At 42.8% G+C, this 17,648-nt stretch overlaps 1 protein-coding gene across 1 annotated transcript in view; it reads right to left on the bottom strand.

Annotated features, from left to right (window-relative positions):
• grin2aa (glutamate receptor, ionotropic, N-methyl D-aspartate 2A, a) overlaps window positions 1-17,648 on the bottom strand; it is a 307,471-nt gene that overhangs the window by 58,320 nt on the left and 231,503 nt on the right. Inside the window, exon 10 of the mRNA XM_070856760.1 lies at window positions 5,502-5,662. Coding sequence (XP_070712861.1) covers window positions 5,502-5,662 — 161 coding nt within the window. The remainder of the gene's footprint in view (window positions 1-5,501; window positions 5,663-17,648) is intronic.

Genomic DNA, 17,648 nt, shown 5'->3' with positions numbered 1-17,648 from the left:
TCAACCCCTTCATTTCAGGAATCAACCTAGTGAACTTTCTCTGAACTGACTCCAATGCAAGTATATCCCTCCATAAATAAGGAGACCAAATCTGTATGCAGTACTCTAGGTGTGGCCTCACTAATACCCTGTATAATTGTAGCAAGACTTATCTGCTTTTATATTCCATCCCCTTTGCAATAAAGGCCAACATTCCATTTGTCTTCCTGATTACTTGGTGTACCTGCATGCTAACTTTTTGTGTTTCATGCACAAGAACCCCCAGGTCCTCCTGTACTGCAGCACTTTGTAATTTCTCGCCTTTTAAATGATAAGCTGCTTTTTTATTTTTCCTGCCAAAGTGGATAAACTCACACTTTCCCACATTATACTCCATCTGCCAAATGTTTGCCCACTCACTTAACCTGTCTATATCCCTTTGTAGATTTTTTGTGTCCTCCTCACAACTTGCTTTCCTACCCATCTTTATATCATCAGCAAACTTGGCTACATTACACTCGGTCCCTTCATCCAAGTCGTTAATATAGATTGTAAATAGTTGAGGACCCAGCACTGATCCCTATGGCACCCCACTAGTTACCGTTTGCCAATGGAAAATGACCCATTTATCCCGACTCTCTGTTTTCTGTTAGTTAGCCAATCCACTATCCAAACTAATATATAACCCCCAAACCAGTGAGCTTTTATCTTGTGCAGTAATCTTTTATGTGGTACCTTATCGAATGCCTTCTGGAAACCCAAATACACCACATCCACTGGTTCCCCTTTATCACTCTGCTCATTACATCCTCAAAGAACTCCAGCAAATTTGAATCTTGGTAGCATTTTTCCACGTGAAATCTTATTTCATAAAGCCATGCTGACTCTGCTTGACTGTATTGTGCTTTTCCAAATGCCCTTACTAATGGACTCCAGCATTTTCCCAACAACAGATGTTAAGCTAACTGGTCTATAGTTTCCTGCTTTCTGTCTGCCTCCTTTTTTAAATAGGGGAGTTACATTTGCAGTTTTTCAATCCACTGGTATCTCTCCAGAATCCAGGGAATTTTGGTAGATTACAACCAATGCATCCATTATCTCTGCAGTCACTTCTTTTAAGACCCTAGGATGCAAACCATCAAGTCCAGGGAACTTGTCCACCTATAGGGCCCAAATTTGCCCAGGAGTTGCTCAGTTTTTTTTGGAGCAACTTGATTTTTCTGGAGTATCTTAAAAATCCCCATTCTGCACATTCAATTTGCGCCAGTGTAAGTGAGTTAGTTAGGATTTTTTTTAGCTTAGTTTTTTTTTCAAAAGGGGGTGTTACCAGCCACCTACACCCGCTTTAGCCAGTTAAGCCAGTTTGGACAGCTAATAGTTGCTCCAAACTAACTTAGGCCAGCATATGTGGCCACTTGTGGCCGCACATAAAACCCTTGCCGTGAGTTAAGAAATCAGCGCAGGTAGGTAGGTACTTAATGACTTGACTAAAGAATGTGAATAGGATCAAACAGCTATACAGGACATACGACAAACTTCGCAAAGTTAATTTACTATACAACAGAAGCATTCATGGAAGCTTAAACTACAAAAATAAAAGTAGTAAAGAGACAAAACATATTTACAAAATGTTTTCAAAATATCCAAACAAAACAGTTATCACCCCCCCGATCAAAACTCCCCCCCCCATCAAAAAACTGTCCCCACCCCCGCCCGATCAAAACTCTCCTCTTCCCCCGCCATATCAAAACCCCCTCCCATCAAACCTCCCCCCCGCCGATCAAAACACTCTCCCCCCCAATCAAAACCCTTCCCCCCCCCCACCACCATCAAAACTCTCCTCCTCCCCGCAACCCCCGCACCCCCCACAATCAAAACTCTCTTCACTAAACAAAGCACAACCATCAAAAAATAAAAAATAAAACTCAAGTCCTACCTTGGCCCGGGAGGCCACTCTGCCGGGGATAGGTGCGGGACTCTCTCTATGGCGTGCAGCAGCCCGGCGCGCGTCGTAATGCCACTCGGCCTGGGATAGGGGCGGGACATCGGGTCCCACGCTGCAAAGGAGCTACTGCACATGCGCGAAACCTCCAGTGCGCATGCGTTGAGCTGCCAGCACTCTTTTGAGCGCAGGGCCCTAGCTCCGCCTCCTAATTGAATTGCCACGCCGTGCCAAACCATGGGAGAGGCCACAGAGCGGCCAGAATGCAAGGACAACTTTTGGCACCGTTTTTATCCTAGGAAGTCAGCGCACCTCGGGTGAGTGCGCCAAAAGTCGGTTGGGGCCAAATTTGAGTCCAATGTCCCATTATTTAACCAAGTACTTTTTCTTTAATGACAGTGATTGTTTTAAGTTCCTCCCTCCCTATAGCCCCGTGATTATCCATTATTGGGATGTTTTTAGTGTCTTCTACCATGAAGAAAAATTCAAACTATTTGTTCAAAGTCTCTGCCAGTTCCTTTTTCCCCATTATTAATTCCCCAGTCTCATCCTCTAAGGGACCAACATTTACTTTAGCAATTCTCTTCCTTTTTATATACCTGTAGAAGCTCTTACTTTCTGTTTTTCTCTTTCTTGCTAGTTTACTCTCATAATCTATCTTCCCTCTCTTTATTATTTTTTTAGTTGTCCTTTGCTGATTTTTAAATGTTTCCCAATCCTCTGGCCTCCCACTAATCTTGGCCACTTTGTATGCCATTGTTTTCAAATTGATACCATCCTTTACTGCCTTAGTTAGCCACAGATGGTTCTCCCTTCTCTTAAAAGTCTTTCCTTCTCACTGGAATATATTTTTGTTGAGAGTTATGAAATATCTCCTTAAATGTCTGCCACTGCTCATCAACCGTCTTACACTTTAATCTATTTTCCCAGTCCACTTTAGCCAACTCTGCCTTCATACCTTTGTAGTCTCCTTTATTTAAGCTCAGGACATTGGTTTGAGATCCAACTTTCTCATCCTCCAACTGAATTTGAAATTCAACCACGTTATGGTCACTCAATCCTAGAGAATCATTTACTCGATCATTTATTAATTCTGCCTCATTATACAGTACCAGATATAAGATAACTGCTCCCTGGTTGGTTCCACAATGTACTGTTCAAGGAAACCATCCCGGATGCACTCCATGAATTTTTTCTCAAGGTTACCTTCGCCAATTTGATTCGTCCAATCAATATGAAGATTAAAATCGCCCATGATTACTGCCTTTTCTGTTTTACAAGCCTCCATTATTTCTTGATTAATATTCTGTCCTAGTGTAGCTACTGTTAGGGAGCCTATAGACTATGCCTACCAGTGACTTCTTCCCCTTATTATTTCTTATCTCCACCCAAACTGATTCTACATCTTGATCTTCTGAGCTAATATCATCATTCCTCACTACTGCACTGATCTCATCCTTTATTAACTGAGCTACCCCACCTCCTTTTCCTTTCTGTCTATCCTCATCCTGGTTCAACCCTTGCCACTGGATAAAGGCCTAGCTCTGTCGAGCCCGTGTGGCGGCTGATGTGCAACGGTCACCACATGTTAAAAAAATCCACGCACAGGCATCTTCCACCCCCTCAATTGGAGTTCAGGACTGGAACATCGGGTCCTCCATTGAAACATCTGTGATCTCTTGTGGAAGCAAGTCATCCTCGTTCAAGGGACCGCCTATGATGATGATCCTTCCGAATTGTCAAATACCCCTGAATATTCAGTTCCCAGCCTTGGTCACCTTGCAACCACGTCTCTGTAATGGCTATCAGATCATATCTATTTATATCTATTTGTGCCATCAACTCATCTATCTTGTTACGAATGCTGCATGCATTCAGATAAAGAGCTTTTAATTTTGTTTTTTTACCATTTTTCCCTGCTTTGACTCCACTTTTTGATGCACTCTTGTGTTTATACATTCTGTCCTTTCCTGTCACACTCTGGTTATCATTCCCCCCCAGTGCTACTCTGCTCTATTGCCTTCTCCTTGCTCTTTGACTTTTTAAATTTCTGCTCACCTGAATCCTCTCCCCTCCGCCCGCCCCCCCACTATTTAGTTTAAAGCCCCCTCTACAGCCGTAGTTATTAGATTCGCCAGGACACTATAGTCCCTGCATGGTTTAAGTGAAGCCTGTCCCAATGGAAAAGCTCCCTCTTACCCCAGTACTGGTGCCAGTACCCCATGAAGCAAAACCCATTTCTCCCACACCAGTCTTTGAGCCACGTGTTTAACACTCTGATCTTATTTACCCTATGCAAATTTGCTCATGACTCAGGTAGTAATCCAGAGATTATTACCTTTGTGGTTCTGTTTTTAATTTAGCCCCTAGCTGCTCATATTCTCTCAGCAGAACCTCTTTCTTTGTTCTACCCATGTCGTTGGTACCTACCATGCTCCACATCTCAATAAATCTCTCAACAATTACAGAGGAGGGTATGGCTGTTTGTGTCCACAGCACATGCCTCAGTAGATAATTTCAAATAATTGGCATCTTTTTAAGCAGAAAGAATTTCTCTTAAGTGTTCATCCTCTTTTGGAAGAAGTTTATTTTGAAATCAGCAGCATTAAGCATTCCTAGGTGAGGTGTCACACAGATACATATGCAGTAAAGTTTTATCTATTTTTGCAGCAACGGGCTTTAGGCCCAACTTCAGATAAGCAACCCACAACTCCATCAATGTGACTCATATCTGCTGGAAATGGGTGAAGACTGTTCAAATTCACATGACAGCTTCCAGCTGAAGAGCCCAAGCTAAGAGTGGAAGCACCAGTGTCACCCAGCTCCATTTATTTTTGAACGAATATACTTAATGTGAACATTGCATATATGATGATACAGCACAGAATGAGACCATTAGTGCCATTGTGCCTGTGCCAGCTATTTGAAGGAGATGTCTATGGAGTCCCTCTCCCCTGCTCTTTCCCCATAGCCCAGCAGGTTTTTCATTTTCAACTATATATCGAATTCCACTTTGTAAGTTACTATTGAATCTGCTTCCACCACATCAGATCAGAACAACTTGCTGCATAAAAAGATTTCTCCTCACCTCCGTCCCCCACCCACCCCTGGTTCTCTAGCCAATTATCTTAAATCTGTGTCCTCTGGTTACTGACCCACCTGTCAGTGGAATCAGAGTCTTATTTACTCGATCAAACCACTTCATGATTTTGAATACTTCTATTAAATCTCCCCTTAACCTTCACTGCTCTAAGGCGAACAATCCCAGCTTCTCTAGTCTTGTCACATAACTGAAGACGCTCATCCCTGGTATCATTCTCGTAAATCTCCTCTCCACCCTCTTCAAAGCCTTAGCATCCTTCCTAAAGTGTGGTAGGCAGAATGAGACACTTTACTCCAGCTGAGGATTAACCAGTGATGTATAAAGGTTTAACATAGCTTCCTTGCACATTCCATGTATAAATCAAAACTGAAGAGCATTTGCTTACAAGTAGAAAGCATGTTGGAAAAACATAAACAATATCTAGAAACTGCTTGAGTTTGTTGCTGGATAAAGGAATAGGTGTCATCTAATACTTACCCAGTCTTCAGGCTAACCAGGGCATCTAGCACTCCTTTTTGGTTGAACTTGGACATATAGGCATGCATATCTGGATAGTTATTCCTAATATTTCTCTCTGTGCTTCCATTTGGAACCGTCCCAAATCGAAAAGCTGGTGAATAGTCGTGCGGCCTCTGAAACTACAAGAAATACAAAAGCCATGGTGATCAGTTTCAGAATGACTTTTCAGCAGTGATGACTATTCTTTTTCATTCTAAACAGTTTCAGCATTCCTGTACTAAGCATTAAGAGACCCAGAAATCAAAGGGCATCAGTTCTTGGTTAAGTACTTACATGTAAAGGATTGAAAGTTTTATATGCTCACAGAGGCACATTTCAAGATCAGACCTATGGTTTTCTATGTTAACTCTGCCAAAGAGCCCAGGAGCTATACGTTTTAATTGAGCAGTGTAACCTGATGATAAAGGGCAGTAGCATCCCAAAAGACAGTCCTGCCAGCACTGAGCTTTAGAGCAAATCAGATTTATTAAATGTATTAAAAGTCATTTCATTTTACAAGCTGTTCCAGCTGAGGTTATAGAGTAAAACTTGATCTGATAATCCTCGAATCGAAGGGGGAAACCACACTCTTATCAGTACTTCCCACATTAATAATATTCCTCCTCCAAGTAAATATTCCATTGCATCCTCTTCATACCTTTCGGCTGCCATCAGTTTTTGATGATGAATATAAATCACAGTACGATCCTTAACAATGCTGTGTCTGGATATTGCAGCTTTGTTACATGTTGGCACAGTCACAGAGGATCTGCATTTAAATAGTTTCATTGTTTCCTCTCAACATCTCAGTGTCAATGTTCAGCTAAGTGATGGTATGACAGATTACTCAATCCAATTATAGGCATAATTTCTCTACTCTGAAGTCCATTGATTGTAATACTTACCTTGCACCAGATTAATGGCAGTGATTGTTTTAGTACTGAGCTTTTGGCAACGACAAACACTCATCAGTATAGCAACATTCCTATATATATGTACTGCCATGTCTGTTAAACATAGAAACATAGAAAATAGGTGCAGGAGCAGGCCATTCAGCCCTTCTAGCCTGCACCGCCATTCAACGAGTTCATGGCTGAACATGAAACTTCAGTACCTACTTCCTGCTTTCACGCCATAACCCTTGATCCCCCGAGTACTAAGGACTTCATCTAACTCCCTTTTGAATATATTTAGTGAATTGGCCTCAACTACTTCCTGTGGTAGAGAATTCCACAGGTTCACCACTCTCTGGGTGAAGAAGTTTCTCCTTATCTCGGTCCTAAATGGCTTACCCCTTATCCTTAGACTGTGACCCCTGGTTCTGGACTTCCCCAACATTGGGAACATTCTTCCTGCATCCAACCTGTCCAAACCCGTCAGAATTTTAAACGTTTCTATGAGGTCCCCTCTCACTCTTCTGAACTCCAGTGAATACAAGCCCAGTTGATTCAGTCTTTCTTGATAGGTCAGTCCCACCATCCCGGGAATCAGTCTGGTGAATCTTCGCTGCACTCCCTCAACAGCAAGTATGTCCTTCCTCAAGTTAGGAGACCAAAACTGTACACAATACTCCAGGTGTGGCCTCACCAAGGCCCTGTACAACTGTAGCAACACCTCCCTGCCCCTGTACTCAAATCCCCTCGCTATGAAGGCCAACATGCCATTTGCTTTCTTAACCGCCTGCTGTACCTGCATGCCAACCTTCAATGACTGATGTACCATGACACCCAGGTCTCGTTGCACCTTCCCTTTTCCTAATCTGTCACCATTCAGATAATAGTCTGTCTCTCTGTTTTTACCACCAAAGTGGATAACCTCACATTTATCCACATTATACTTCATCTGCCACGCATTTGCCCACTCACCTAACCTATCCAAGTCACTCTGTAGCCTCATAGCATCCTCCTCGCAGCTCACACTGCCACCCAACTTAGTGTCATCCGCAAATTTGGAGATACTACATTTAATCCCTTCGTCTAAATCATTAATGTATAATGTAAACAGCTGGGGCCCCAGCACAGAACCCTGCGGTACCCCACTAGTCACTGCCTGCCATTCCGAAAAGTACCCATTTATTCCTACTCTTTGCTTCCTGTCTGACAACCAGTTCTCAATCCACGTCAGCACACTACCCCCAATCCCATGTGCTTTAACTTTGCACATTAATCTCCTGTGTGGGACCTTGTCGAAAGCCTTCTGAAAGTCCAAATATACCACATCAACTGGTACTCCTTTGTCCACTTTATTGGAAACATCCTCAAAAAATTCCAGAAGATTTGTCAAGCATGATCTCCCTTTTACAAATCCATGCTGACTTGGACCTATCATGTCACCATTTTCCAAATGCGCTGCTATGACATCCTTAATAATTGATTCCATCATTTTACCCACTACTGAGGTCAGGCTGACCGGTCTATAATTCCCTGTTTTCTCTCTCCCTCCTTTTTTAAAAAGTGGGGTTACATTGGCTACCCTCCACTCGATAGGAACTGATCCAGAGTCAATGGAATGTTGGAAAATGACTGTCAATGCATCCGCTATTTCCAAGGCCACCTCCTTAAGTACTCTGGGATGCAGTCCATCAGGCCCTGGGGATTTATCGGCCTTCAATCCCATCAATTTCCCCAACACAATTTCCTGACTAATAAAGATTTCCCTCAATTCCTCCTCTTTAATAGACCCTCTGACCACTTTTATATCCGGAAGGTTGTTTGTGTCCTCCTTAGTGAATACTGAACCAAAGTACTTGTTCAATTGGTCTGCCATTTCTTTGTTCCCCGTTATGACTTCCCCTGATTCTGACTGCAGGGGACCTACGTTTGTTTTTACTAACCTCTTTCTCTTTACATACCTATAGAAACTTTTGCAATCCGCCTTAATGTTCCCTGCAAGCTTCTTCTCGTACTCCATTTTCCCTGCCCTAATCAAACCCTTTGTCCTCCTCTGCTTAGTTCTAAATTTCTCCCAGTCCTCAGGTTCGCTGCTATTTCTGGCCAATTTGTATGCCACTTCCTTGGCTTTAATACTATCCCTGATTTCCCTAGATAGCCACGGTTGAGCCACCTTCCCTTTTTTATTTTTACGCCAGACAGGAATGTACAATTGTTGTAATTCATCCATGCGTTCTCTAAATGTCTGCCATTGCCCATCCACAGTCAACCCCTTAAGTATCATTAGCCAATCTATCTTAGCCAATTCATGCCTCATACCTTCAAAGTTACCCTTCTTTAAGTTCTGGACCATGGTCTCTGAATTAACTGTTTCATTCTCCATCCTAATGCAGAATTCCACCATATTATGGTCACTCTTCCCCAAGGGGCCTCGCACAATGAGATTGCTAATTAATCCTCTCTCATTACACAACACCCAGTCTAAGATGGCCTCCCCCCTAGTTGGTTCCTCGACATATTGGTCTAGAAAACCATCCCTTATGCATTCCAGGAAATCCTCCTCCACCGTATTGCTTCCAGTTTGGCTAGCCCAATCTATGTGCATATTAAAGTCACCCATTATAACTGCTGCACCTTTATTGCATGCACTCCTAATTTCCTGTTTGATGCCCTCCCCAACATCACTACTACTGTTTGGAGGTCTGTACACAACTCCCACTAACGATTTTTGCCCTTTAGTGTTCTGCAGCTCCACCCATATAGATTCCACATCATCCAAGCTAATGTCTTTCCTAACTATTGCATTAATCTCCTCTTTAACCAGTAATGCTACCCCACCTCCTTTTCCTTTTATTCTATCCTTCCTGAATGTTGAATACCCCTGGATGTTGAGTTCCCAGCCCTGATCATCCTGGAGCCACGTCTCCGTAATCCCAATCACATCATATTTGTTAACATCTATTTGCACAATTAATTCATCCACCTTATTGCGGATACTCCTTGCATTAAGACACAAAGCCTTCAGGCTTGTTTTTTTAACACCCTTTGTCCTTTTAGAATTTTGCTGTACAGTGGCCCTTTTTGTTCTTTGCCTTGGGTTTCTCTGCCCTCCACTTTTCCTCATCTCCTTTCTGTCTTTTGCTTTTGTTGCCAGAACATTTCACTCCAGCCAACATAGATTCAGTTGCAAGAGATCTTCCCTCAGCCTTTTACATTTTAATTTAGTTCTTCGGAATGACAGCCTCCTCCTTTCTCCTCCCCATTGTCCGTATGGTTCCACTCTCTTTTAGGTCGTTCCACACTGCCCACCGTATTGCCTACTCGAGATAGCTAGTCGGCAACTGACCCCATGCATTTGCCAATCTCTTGAGCTCACCACAAGGAGATACACCAGGGCATCTGTGGGTCACTCAACCTCATGGGCCACCCCGACCTGTGTGCGAACACCACCGCAGGTCGGGGCTATAAATAGAGCTGGAGCGCCGGGCCCTGGAACACCGTGGCGGAAGTGCGGCGAATGAGGATACGGGGCCCAGAAGAATCGAGGGCCCAGGGGCAGCACGGACCTGCCCACATTGCGATATGTGTGTTCACTAGGTCCGTACAGCAGAGCAGATCTCCAGTCGTCCTGGTTAATCCTTGCCACTGGATAAAGGCCTAGTTCTGTCAAGCCCGTGTGATGGCTGATGTGCAACGGTCACCACACATTTAAAAAATTCACGGACAGGCATCTTCTACCCCCTCAACTAGAGTTCAGGACTGGAACATCGGGTCATTCATTGAAACATCTGTGAACTCTTGTGGAAGCAAGTCATTCTCGTTCGAGGGACTGCCTATGATGATGATGATGATGATGATGATGTGGGTCACTCTGGGTAAGTCACCCTCTGAATTGTGGGGAAGTGATGACTGTTTACTTGATACTGCCCTCAATGGTGCAGTACTCCAGGTGCAAGGAACCATGGACATTGCTGCTGCAGTGAATCAGAGTGCAAGCAGATTGTATCACACTGATACCCAGCATTTAATATGGGAAACTGTAATGTATGCACCTGTGAGTATGCTCACAGGTTTGTAGAGCTATTGCATTGTGAGTAGCTTAGCGAGTCACGTGACGTTCACAAGACTCAATAAAACCCCACTCAGTTAGGTCTCGGTCATCCACAATGAGGTATGCAGTTGTGAGCCTAGTGGAAAAACTAATAATGTGTAGTTAAACCTTTGTTAATAAACCAACTAGTTCCTAAGAGCAATGTGTTGCTATGAATTCTTAACCAAAGAACCCATGAAGGAAATACATTATAGAAACCTTCTAACTTTCACGGGTTTAAAACCAATTTGCTGAAGCCTATGAAGTATCTTTCAGTGAAAGAAGTGTTACAGTTGAGATATGCTGCCCACCTGACCACAGCTATTCATCATTGTCACCACAAGAAATTGTGGGCACTGCAGCATCATAGTCTCCACACTGCGCAGCACAATAGATAAGCTATATTTGCTTCTAATAGCGCTTAAAATGGGACAAACTCAATCCAGAAATGTCAAAATTGTGCCGCTAGTTGATTAGCTACAGCAAAGTCTGCAAAGGAATCGCTGCATTCGAAGAGATCAGTTGAAATTGTCCTTCAAAGGCTGGAATAACAAAAGTCTCGATGGGCAATTTTATATATAGTCCATCTTGGAATTTTAAAGTGGGCCAGCAGTTAATGTGTCCTTATTTGGGAAACATACAAAGGATAGAGGGGAAGCATTTCAATGCCATTTTCAACATAGTTTCAGCACAGTAACAGGGCAAGTAACTTTTGTTGGTAGGAAAATGGTCCGGAAGCCATTTCTGATATTTTTTTCCACCCCAAAATTGACCCTCGCCTGAATTCCACGCACTTATTGCCCCATCCTTTGTTTTCTCCCACCATCATCCCACCACAAATTGAATGGCCTGATTTATAAATGTACTATAACGAGGGATAGTGGCGCTGCTTTCACACTCGCAAAACACTCGGGGTAACTTCGATTGAGAATTGCAGGGTGCAGTTTCTGCCAGGATCAGTCAAGACAAACAGAAGTGAAAGGATCTTGAGCCTGAAGAGAGTGGTGAAATTCACAAGCAATTTCTGCGGGCTGGGAATTACTTTTTGCATTCTGCCTACACAGACCTGGACTTGTTTCTCACTGTTTCTGACAGTGTGAGACCAATGGAAGAATTTGACCTCCCTCCGCCACTTCCAACCCTACCCCTTACCCATCAAGGGGGCATCTGAGGTGCAGCTATAGCATTCCCTATGGCATACCCTTCTATGCTATTGTCATGATGGAGGAGGAGCAGCACAAGATGTCAGAAAGGAGAGTCAGGCAGCATTTAAGGAGGATGCAGCACACCAGATATTACCCACCCTGTAGAATATACGACGGCACAGGCCATGAGGACTATAGTGAGGAGATGTGTATAAGAAGCGTGTACTTCACCAAAGAGGTAATTGGGCAGCTCTGACACCTACTGAATGAACATCTACAGCCAGGGCCATTTGTCCACATTACCTACTCTGTGGCTATGAAGGTGATGACCACTCTCAACTGTTATGGCTCAGGCTTATTTCAGGCAGGCCCCGGGAAATCTCCATAATATCATTCAGAACGCAGTGCAGGAACTCCTGTGTCAGGTGACTATAGCACGTTACAGGAAAGGTGAGGAATTCATCACCATTGGCACTACAGCAAGGGACTGAGCTTTTATGAGGGCTCTGGCTTTCTCAAGGTCCGGGTTTCATTCAATGGCAGTCAGGTTGCTGTGCGAGCTCCTACAGAAAACCCTCTTAACAACCCCAACATAGAAACATAGAAAATAGGTGCAGGAGTAGGTCATCCGGCCCTTCGAGCCTGCACCACATTCAATAAGATCATGGCTGATCATTCCTTCAGTAGCCCGTTCCTGCTTTCTCTCATACCCCTTGATCCCTTTAACCGCAAGGGCCATATCTAACTCTCTCTAGAATATATCCAATGAACTGGCATCAACAACTCTCTGCGGTAGGGAATTCCATAGGTTAACAACTCTCTGAGTGAAGAAGTTCCTCCTCATCTCAGTCCAAAATGGCTTACCCCTTATCCTAAGACTATGTCCCCTGGTTCTGGACTTCCCCAACATCGGGAATATTCTTCCTGCATCTAACCTGTCCAGTCCCGTCAGAATTTTATATGTTTCTATGAGATCTTCTCTCATCCTTCTAAACTCCAGTGAATACAGGCCCAGTCGATCCAGTCTCTCCTGATATATCAGTCCTGCCATCCCAGGAATCAGTCTGGTGAACCTTCGCTGCACTCCCTCAATAGCAAGAATGTCCTTCCTCAGATTAGGAGACCAAAACTGAACACAATATTCCAAGTGGGGCCTCACCAAGGCCCTGTACAACTGCAGTAAGACTTCCCTGCTCCTATACTCAAATTCCCTTGCTATGAAGGCCAACATACCATTTGCCTTCTTCACCGCCTGATGTACCTGCTTGCCAACCTTCAATGACTGATGAATCATGACACCCAGGTCTCGCTGCACCTCTCCTTTTCCTAATCTGCCGCCATTCAGATAATATTCTGCCTTCGTGTTTTTGCTCCCAAAGTGGATAACCTCACATTTATCTACATTATACTGCATCTGCCATGTATTTGCCCACTCGCCTAATCTATCCAAATCACCCTGCAGCCTCCTAGCATCCTCCTCCTATCACATACCGCCACCCAGTTTAGTGTCATCTGCAACTTGGAGATATTACACTCAATTCCATCATCCAAATCATTAATATATATTGTAAAGAGCTGGGGTCCCAGCACTGAGCCCTGTGGCACTCCACTAGTCACTGCCTGCCATTCTGAAAAGGACTCATTTATCTCGACTCTCTGCTTCCTGTCTGCCAACCAGTTCTCTATCCACGTCAGTATATTACCCCCAACACCATGTGCTTTGATTTTGCACATCAATCTCTTGTTTGGGATCTTGTTAAAAGCCTTTTGAAAGTCCAAATACACCACATCCACTGGTTCTCCCCTGTCCACTCTACTAGTTACATCCTCAAAAAATTCCAGAAGATTTGTCAAGCATGATTTCCCCTTCATAAATCCATGTTGACTTGGACCAATTCTACAAGTGAGGCTTTGTCTCACTCAATGTACAGATTGTGTGTGACAACATGCAAAGGATATGGCAATATCAGAATGCATTCATCCTTCAAAATGGGAGGGAATTCCAGAGCACTGGAAGAGGTTGCAGAGATAAGGAGGAGGGAGCAAGGCCATGAAGGGATTTAATCTCAAGGATCAGAATTTTAAATTAGTGGCTGTGGGAGACTGGGAGCCAATGTATGTCAGCAAAGACTGGGAAGATAAGTGAACGGGACTTGTGAAAGATCTGGGTTGCAGAGGGTAGGGGATGGGAGGCTGGCTAGAAAAGCATTAGAATAGTCAGGTCCTGAGCTTCTAATATTCCTCTCCTGATGCTGTCCAGCAGAAAATTGGGGGGAGCACAGTAGGAATGTGCTCCACCAGAAATTGGACTTGCTTTCTGGCCCAAACCACCAGCATAACTCAGAATGCCCTGCAGTTGCCTACTAGGAGATGCAAAAAACCTTCCTGGGCTGAAAATGGAGGCAAGTTTTAAAATTGTTCAGCTAAATGGAGCCATTTGCCTGCATAAGAAACACAATTGATTACATCCGGGACCGATTACCTTTGTCTGAAATACATCAGGGGTCCTTTCAAAGGCCTCAATTGAATTCTCACGAGTTCTCAGCTAGCAAGAGGCGTTGTGAGTGGAATTCCAGGGGTAGCCCAGGAACTCCCCTGACATGCCCCACTGATGTCCTCCAGCCCCACCCACCCCCCAATACCATGTTGGAAAGCGTTTCCATAGAGAAAAGGCACCTGTGGCATAATGTTAGAATTAAATATGTGTGTATAAAATGGTGGCAGGAGATGTATGAAGATGGCTGCCAGTGATTCAGCAAAGCACCAAGGGAATGCAGCTAGCAGAAAGGGACCGCATTCCTAGTTACTGATAATTGCCGTTTCTCACACAGGAATAGACAGAAAAGATGAGCTCAGCAGATGTCTCTAATCAACAGGCTTCCAGACCCCAGACAAGATGTCTCGGTAGAATGATAGAACAATAGTACTCCTGTAACAGGATTAAGATAAGGAAACTACCCAAAGGCAGCACCCAAGGACAGTAAGAAAAGGGGGGGGGGGGGGGCTGGACAATGTCACAAGACCATGAGTAATCCTTAGCAATACATGAGGCGATCACGCAGCCACCTAATGTTTAGAGACCAATTTTATTGGTCTAATTGAATCTATATGTAATCTATAAACAATATGATTGGATAGTGTCCGGCCGAAATGGGCTGATGTAACTGTAGTAAACTGTTGTAAAACATATAAAAATCCATGAAATCCTTTGTTCAGCGGAGAGAGGTGCCTGGATGAACCAGTGGCTTCATCTCCCCGCCAGCGTAATAAACCGTTTTGGTGTATGGAACCGACCCAGAGTGACAAGTGATTCTTGGAGGGAACATTCGCGCTAACAATGGCGTAGCTGGCAGGATATTGCAGAGGCCGTTGGGACACCCCTGGAGAATCCGGGTGAGTATAAGTCCGAGTAAAAAAAAAAAGGGAATTGGCAGTAGATCCCGGTGGGAAGGGACCAGGTGATGTCCAGAGGCCGATGCAATATCCAATCTATGAGAAGGATCGGACCAACAGGCAAAACGGTGGTAGGTAGTCGTTAAGGAGGCGTAGGGCACTGCGGGAATTGCTTAAACGCGTTTTAAGAATTGTATAAGTTTGTGTAATAGCAGAACTTGTGACCTGACAGTAGCTAGAAACGGTCTACTACAAGTCGCGCTGGATAAAAAGCGGACCTCTGAGAGTTAGATTCCTAACGAGCTAACCATACCCAATATGGCCAGTTTAACAAAAAAACTCGAGTGGGGGCCAGAAAGGTCTCTTACCCGCCACCTGGCGGAGAAACAAAAGAAAGTAATAGAAAAGGCCTGAGTTCTGATTCTTCGAGCCCACGTAAAATTAACAGAGAAAGTAAATCAATCAATCAATCATGTATTAATTTATAAAAAAGACCTGATAATGACTATCTTAAGTGATGTATGGATCCAAAAATAGAGCCGGTTCAATGAAGAGAGACTTTTGTGAATGTCTGTCTTTGAGTGAGAGTGCTTGTGTGATTTTTGACTGCGGAATGAATTTTTCACGTGTTTGAAAGCCTGTTTGGAAAAGTGGTTGAGGTGTCTATTTGTTTTAGCTCCGCCCACTTTTTCAAACAGAGTGAACGTTTTTTGTTAACCCTTTGCAGTGTTGTCCTGTATGTAGGAAGTTTTAAGAAAGTGTGAACCTAGAATTGAATTACATTTTAAGTTAGAAACACAGGTGTGGATTTATTCGGATAAGTTACGAAGCTTGGAAATGCACAAAGGATAGGTTTGTTGAGCAAAAGATAAAAATACATTTATTTGACATGCTCACTTACTTGTCGAAAGAAAACACGCAATCATTGATTACATTGGGTTGAAAGACATGAAAGGAGAAGGGAAGTTGTAATGCCTTTTAAAAAAAGCCTGCATGGGTCTCTCGAGGCTGCGGGCTGGGGAAGTATGCTCCCATTTTTCTTTGTGTAAAACCCTGAAGCGAAAGCTCCTAGCTCAGTAAAAGAGTTTTAAATAAAAGATTGCCAATACAAAATTTGAATTGGGATTTTGAGATATTAAGAGAAGGCACAGCAAAATACTGAGATAGATTCAAACTAAAAAAAAATTAAATCTGATCTCTTTAAAAAAAGAGAAATAAAGCTTTCGCATCAAGGTTTTACACAAAGGAAAATGGGAGCGTACTTCCCCAGCCCGCAGCCTCGAGAGACCCATGCAGGCTTTTTTTTTGAAAAGGCATTGCAACTTCCCTTCTCCTTTCATGTCTTTCAACCCAATGTAATCAATGATTGCGTGTTTACTTTCGACAAGTAAGTGAGCGTATCAAATAAATGTATTTTTATCTTTTGCTCAACAAACCTATCCTTTGTGCATTTCCTAGCTCCGTAACTTATCATCCGAATAAATCCACACCTGCGTTTCTAACTTAAAATGTAATTCAATTCTAGGTTCACAAAACTAAAAGGTTTGGAAACAATCTAGAAATACCTTCAGGGATCAGGCCAAACTCCTGGGCGAGTGGTGAAAAAAAATATGTTAAAATGGCAAGCTTTAGCAGTTTAGAATAAAAGACATTGTAATGGCCCTGAAACTGGAACATTTGAGATAACGGAAAGCAGCTTTCAAAGCCTACGTGCTAGACTCTGTTCTAGTTATGGAAAAGACGAAAAAAAAGATAAAGACGCAACCTTGAAAGAAAACAAATTGAACGAATTTGAAAGAAAAAGTGGTTTTGATTGTCTGATGATTTTAAATTAACAAACTTATGGAGACACGAGCCCTCTGTGTAAAATACAAAACCTAATTTGAAGAAAGGAGATCTGAAAAAAAAGATGTAACGTACTAAATAGGTGCTGAAAAAAAAAGGTGTTTGCGATGGAAAAAGACATTACTAAATACTAATTGATATTGGCTGTGAAAAAGATATTGGTTTAATTGAAAAAAAAAATTGGAAGAGGTAAAAGACACTCTCCATTGATAATGATTTTAAATTACGACAAAGTTTCACTGCAGTTTGAAAAGATTTCCAAAATGGACGTTGTTTATCAAGAAAAGTCCCGAACAGTCTAAACAAGCAGGAGGGGTTTGAAAATAACGAGGAGAAAAGAGCTAAGCTGTGCGAACTCAGCACAGAAAGGAAAAAAAAAAACTGAGAATTAGAAATTCTTACTGAATTTTAAAATTCTTATAGAAAAATGGAACTGGCACAGAAGTTTAGATTTTGTGCCGAGAGAGAAATAAAACACAAGATTCGCCCAGTGAACGGGACCGTAAAAAAACCCCGAAATGTTGGAATGTATACAGCTTGTGTGAAAATTGGATTTCAGTAAACAAAATAGCTATTAAAAATGTGTGGTCTTGTTTTAAATCAATTTAAAAAAAATCTTTGGCAAGTACTTGAATTAGAAGTTTAGAAAAATTGGAGTTTAATCTAAAATGCTGTCTTTCCTGATGAGAAGATTTTTATTATGACGGCTTTACTAATGATTTCTGCTGTTTTAACGGATTCCTAATTTCTTAGCAAGTTTTGA

This window comes from Pristiophorus japonicus, chromosome 15, assembly GCF_044704955.1.
Source record: "Pristiophorus japonicus isolate sPriJap1 chromosome 15, sPriJap1.hap1, whole genome shotgun sequence".
Classification (NCBI taxonomy): domain Eukaryota; kingdom Metazoa; phylum Chordata; class Chondrichthyes; family Pristiophoridae; genus Pristiophorus; species Pristiophorus japonicus.
The sequence above is the reverse complement of the archived record's forward strand: the minus strand, read 5'-3'. Positions and strand labels throughout refer to the sequence as shown.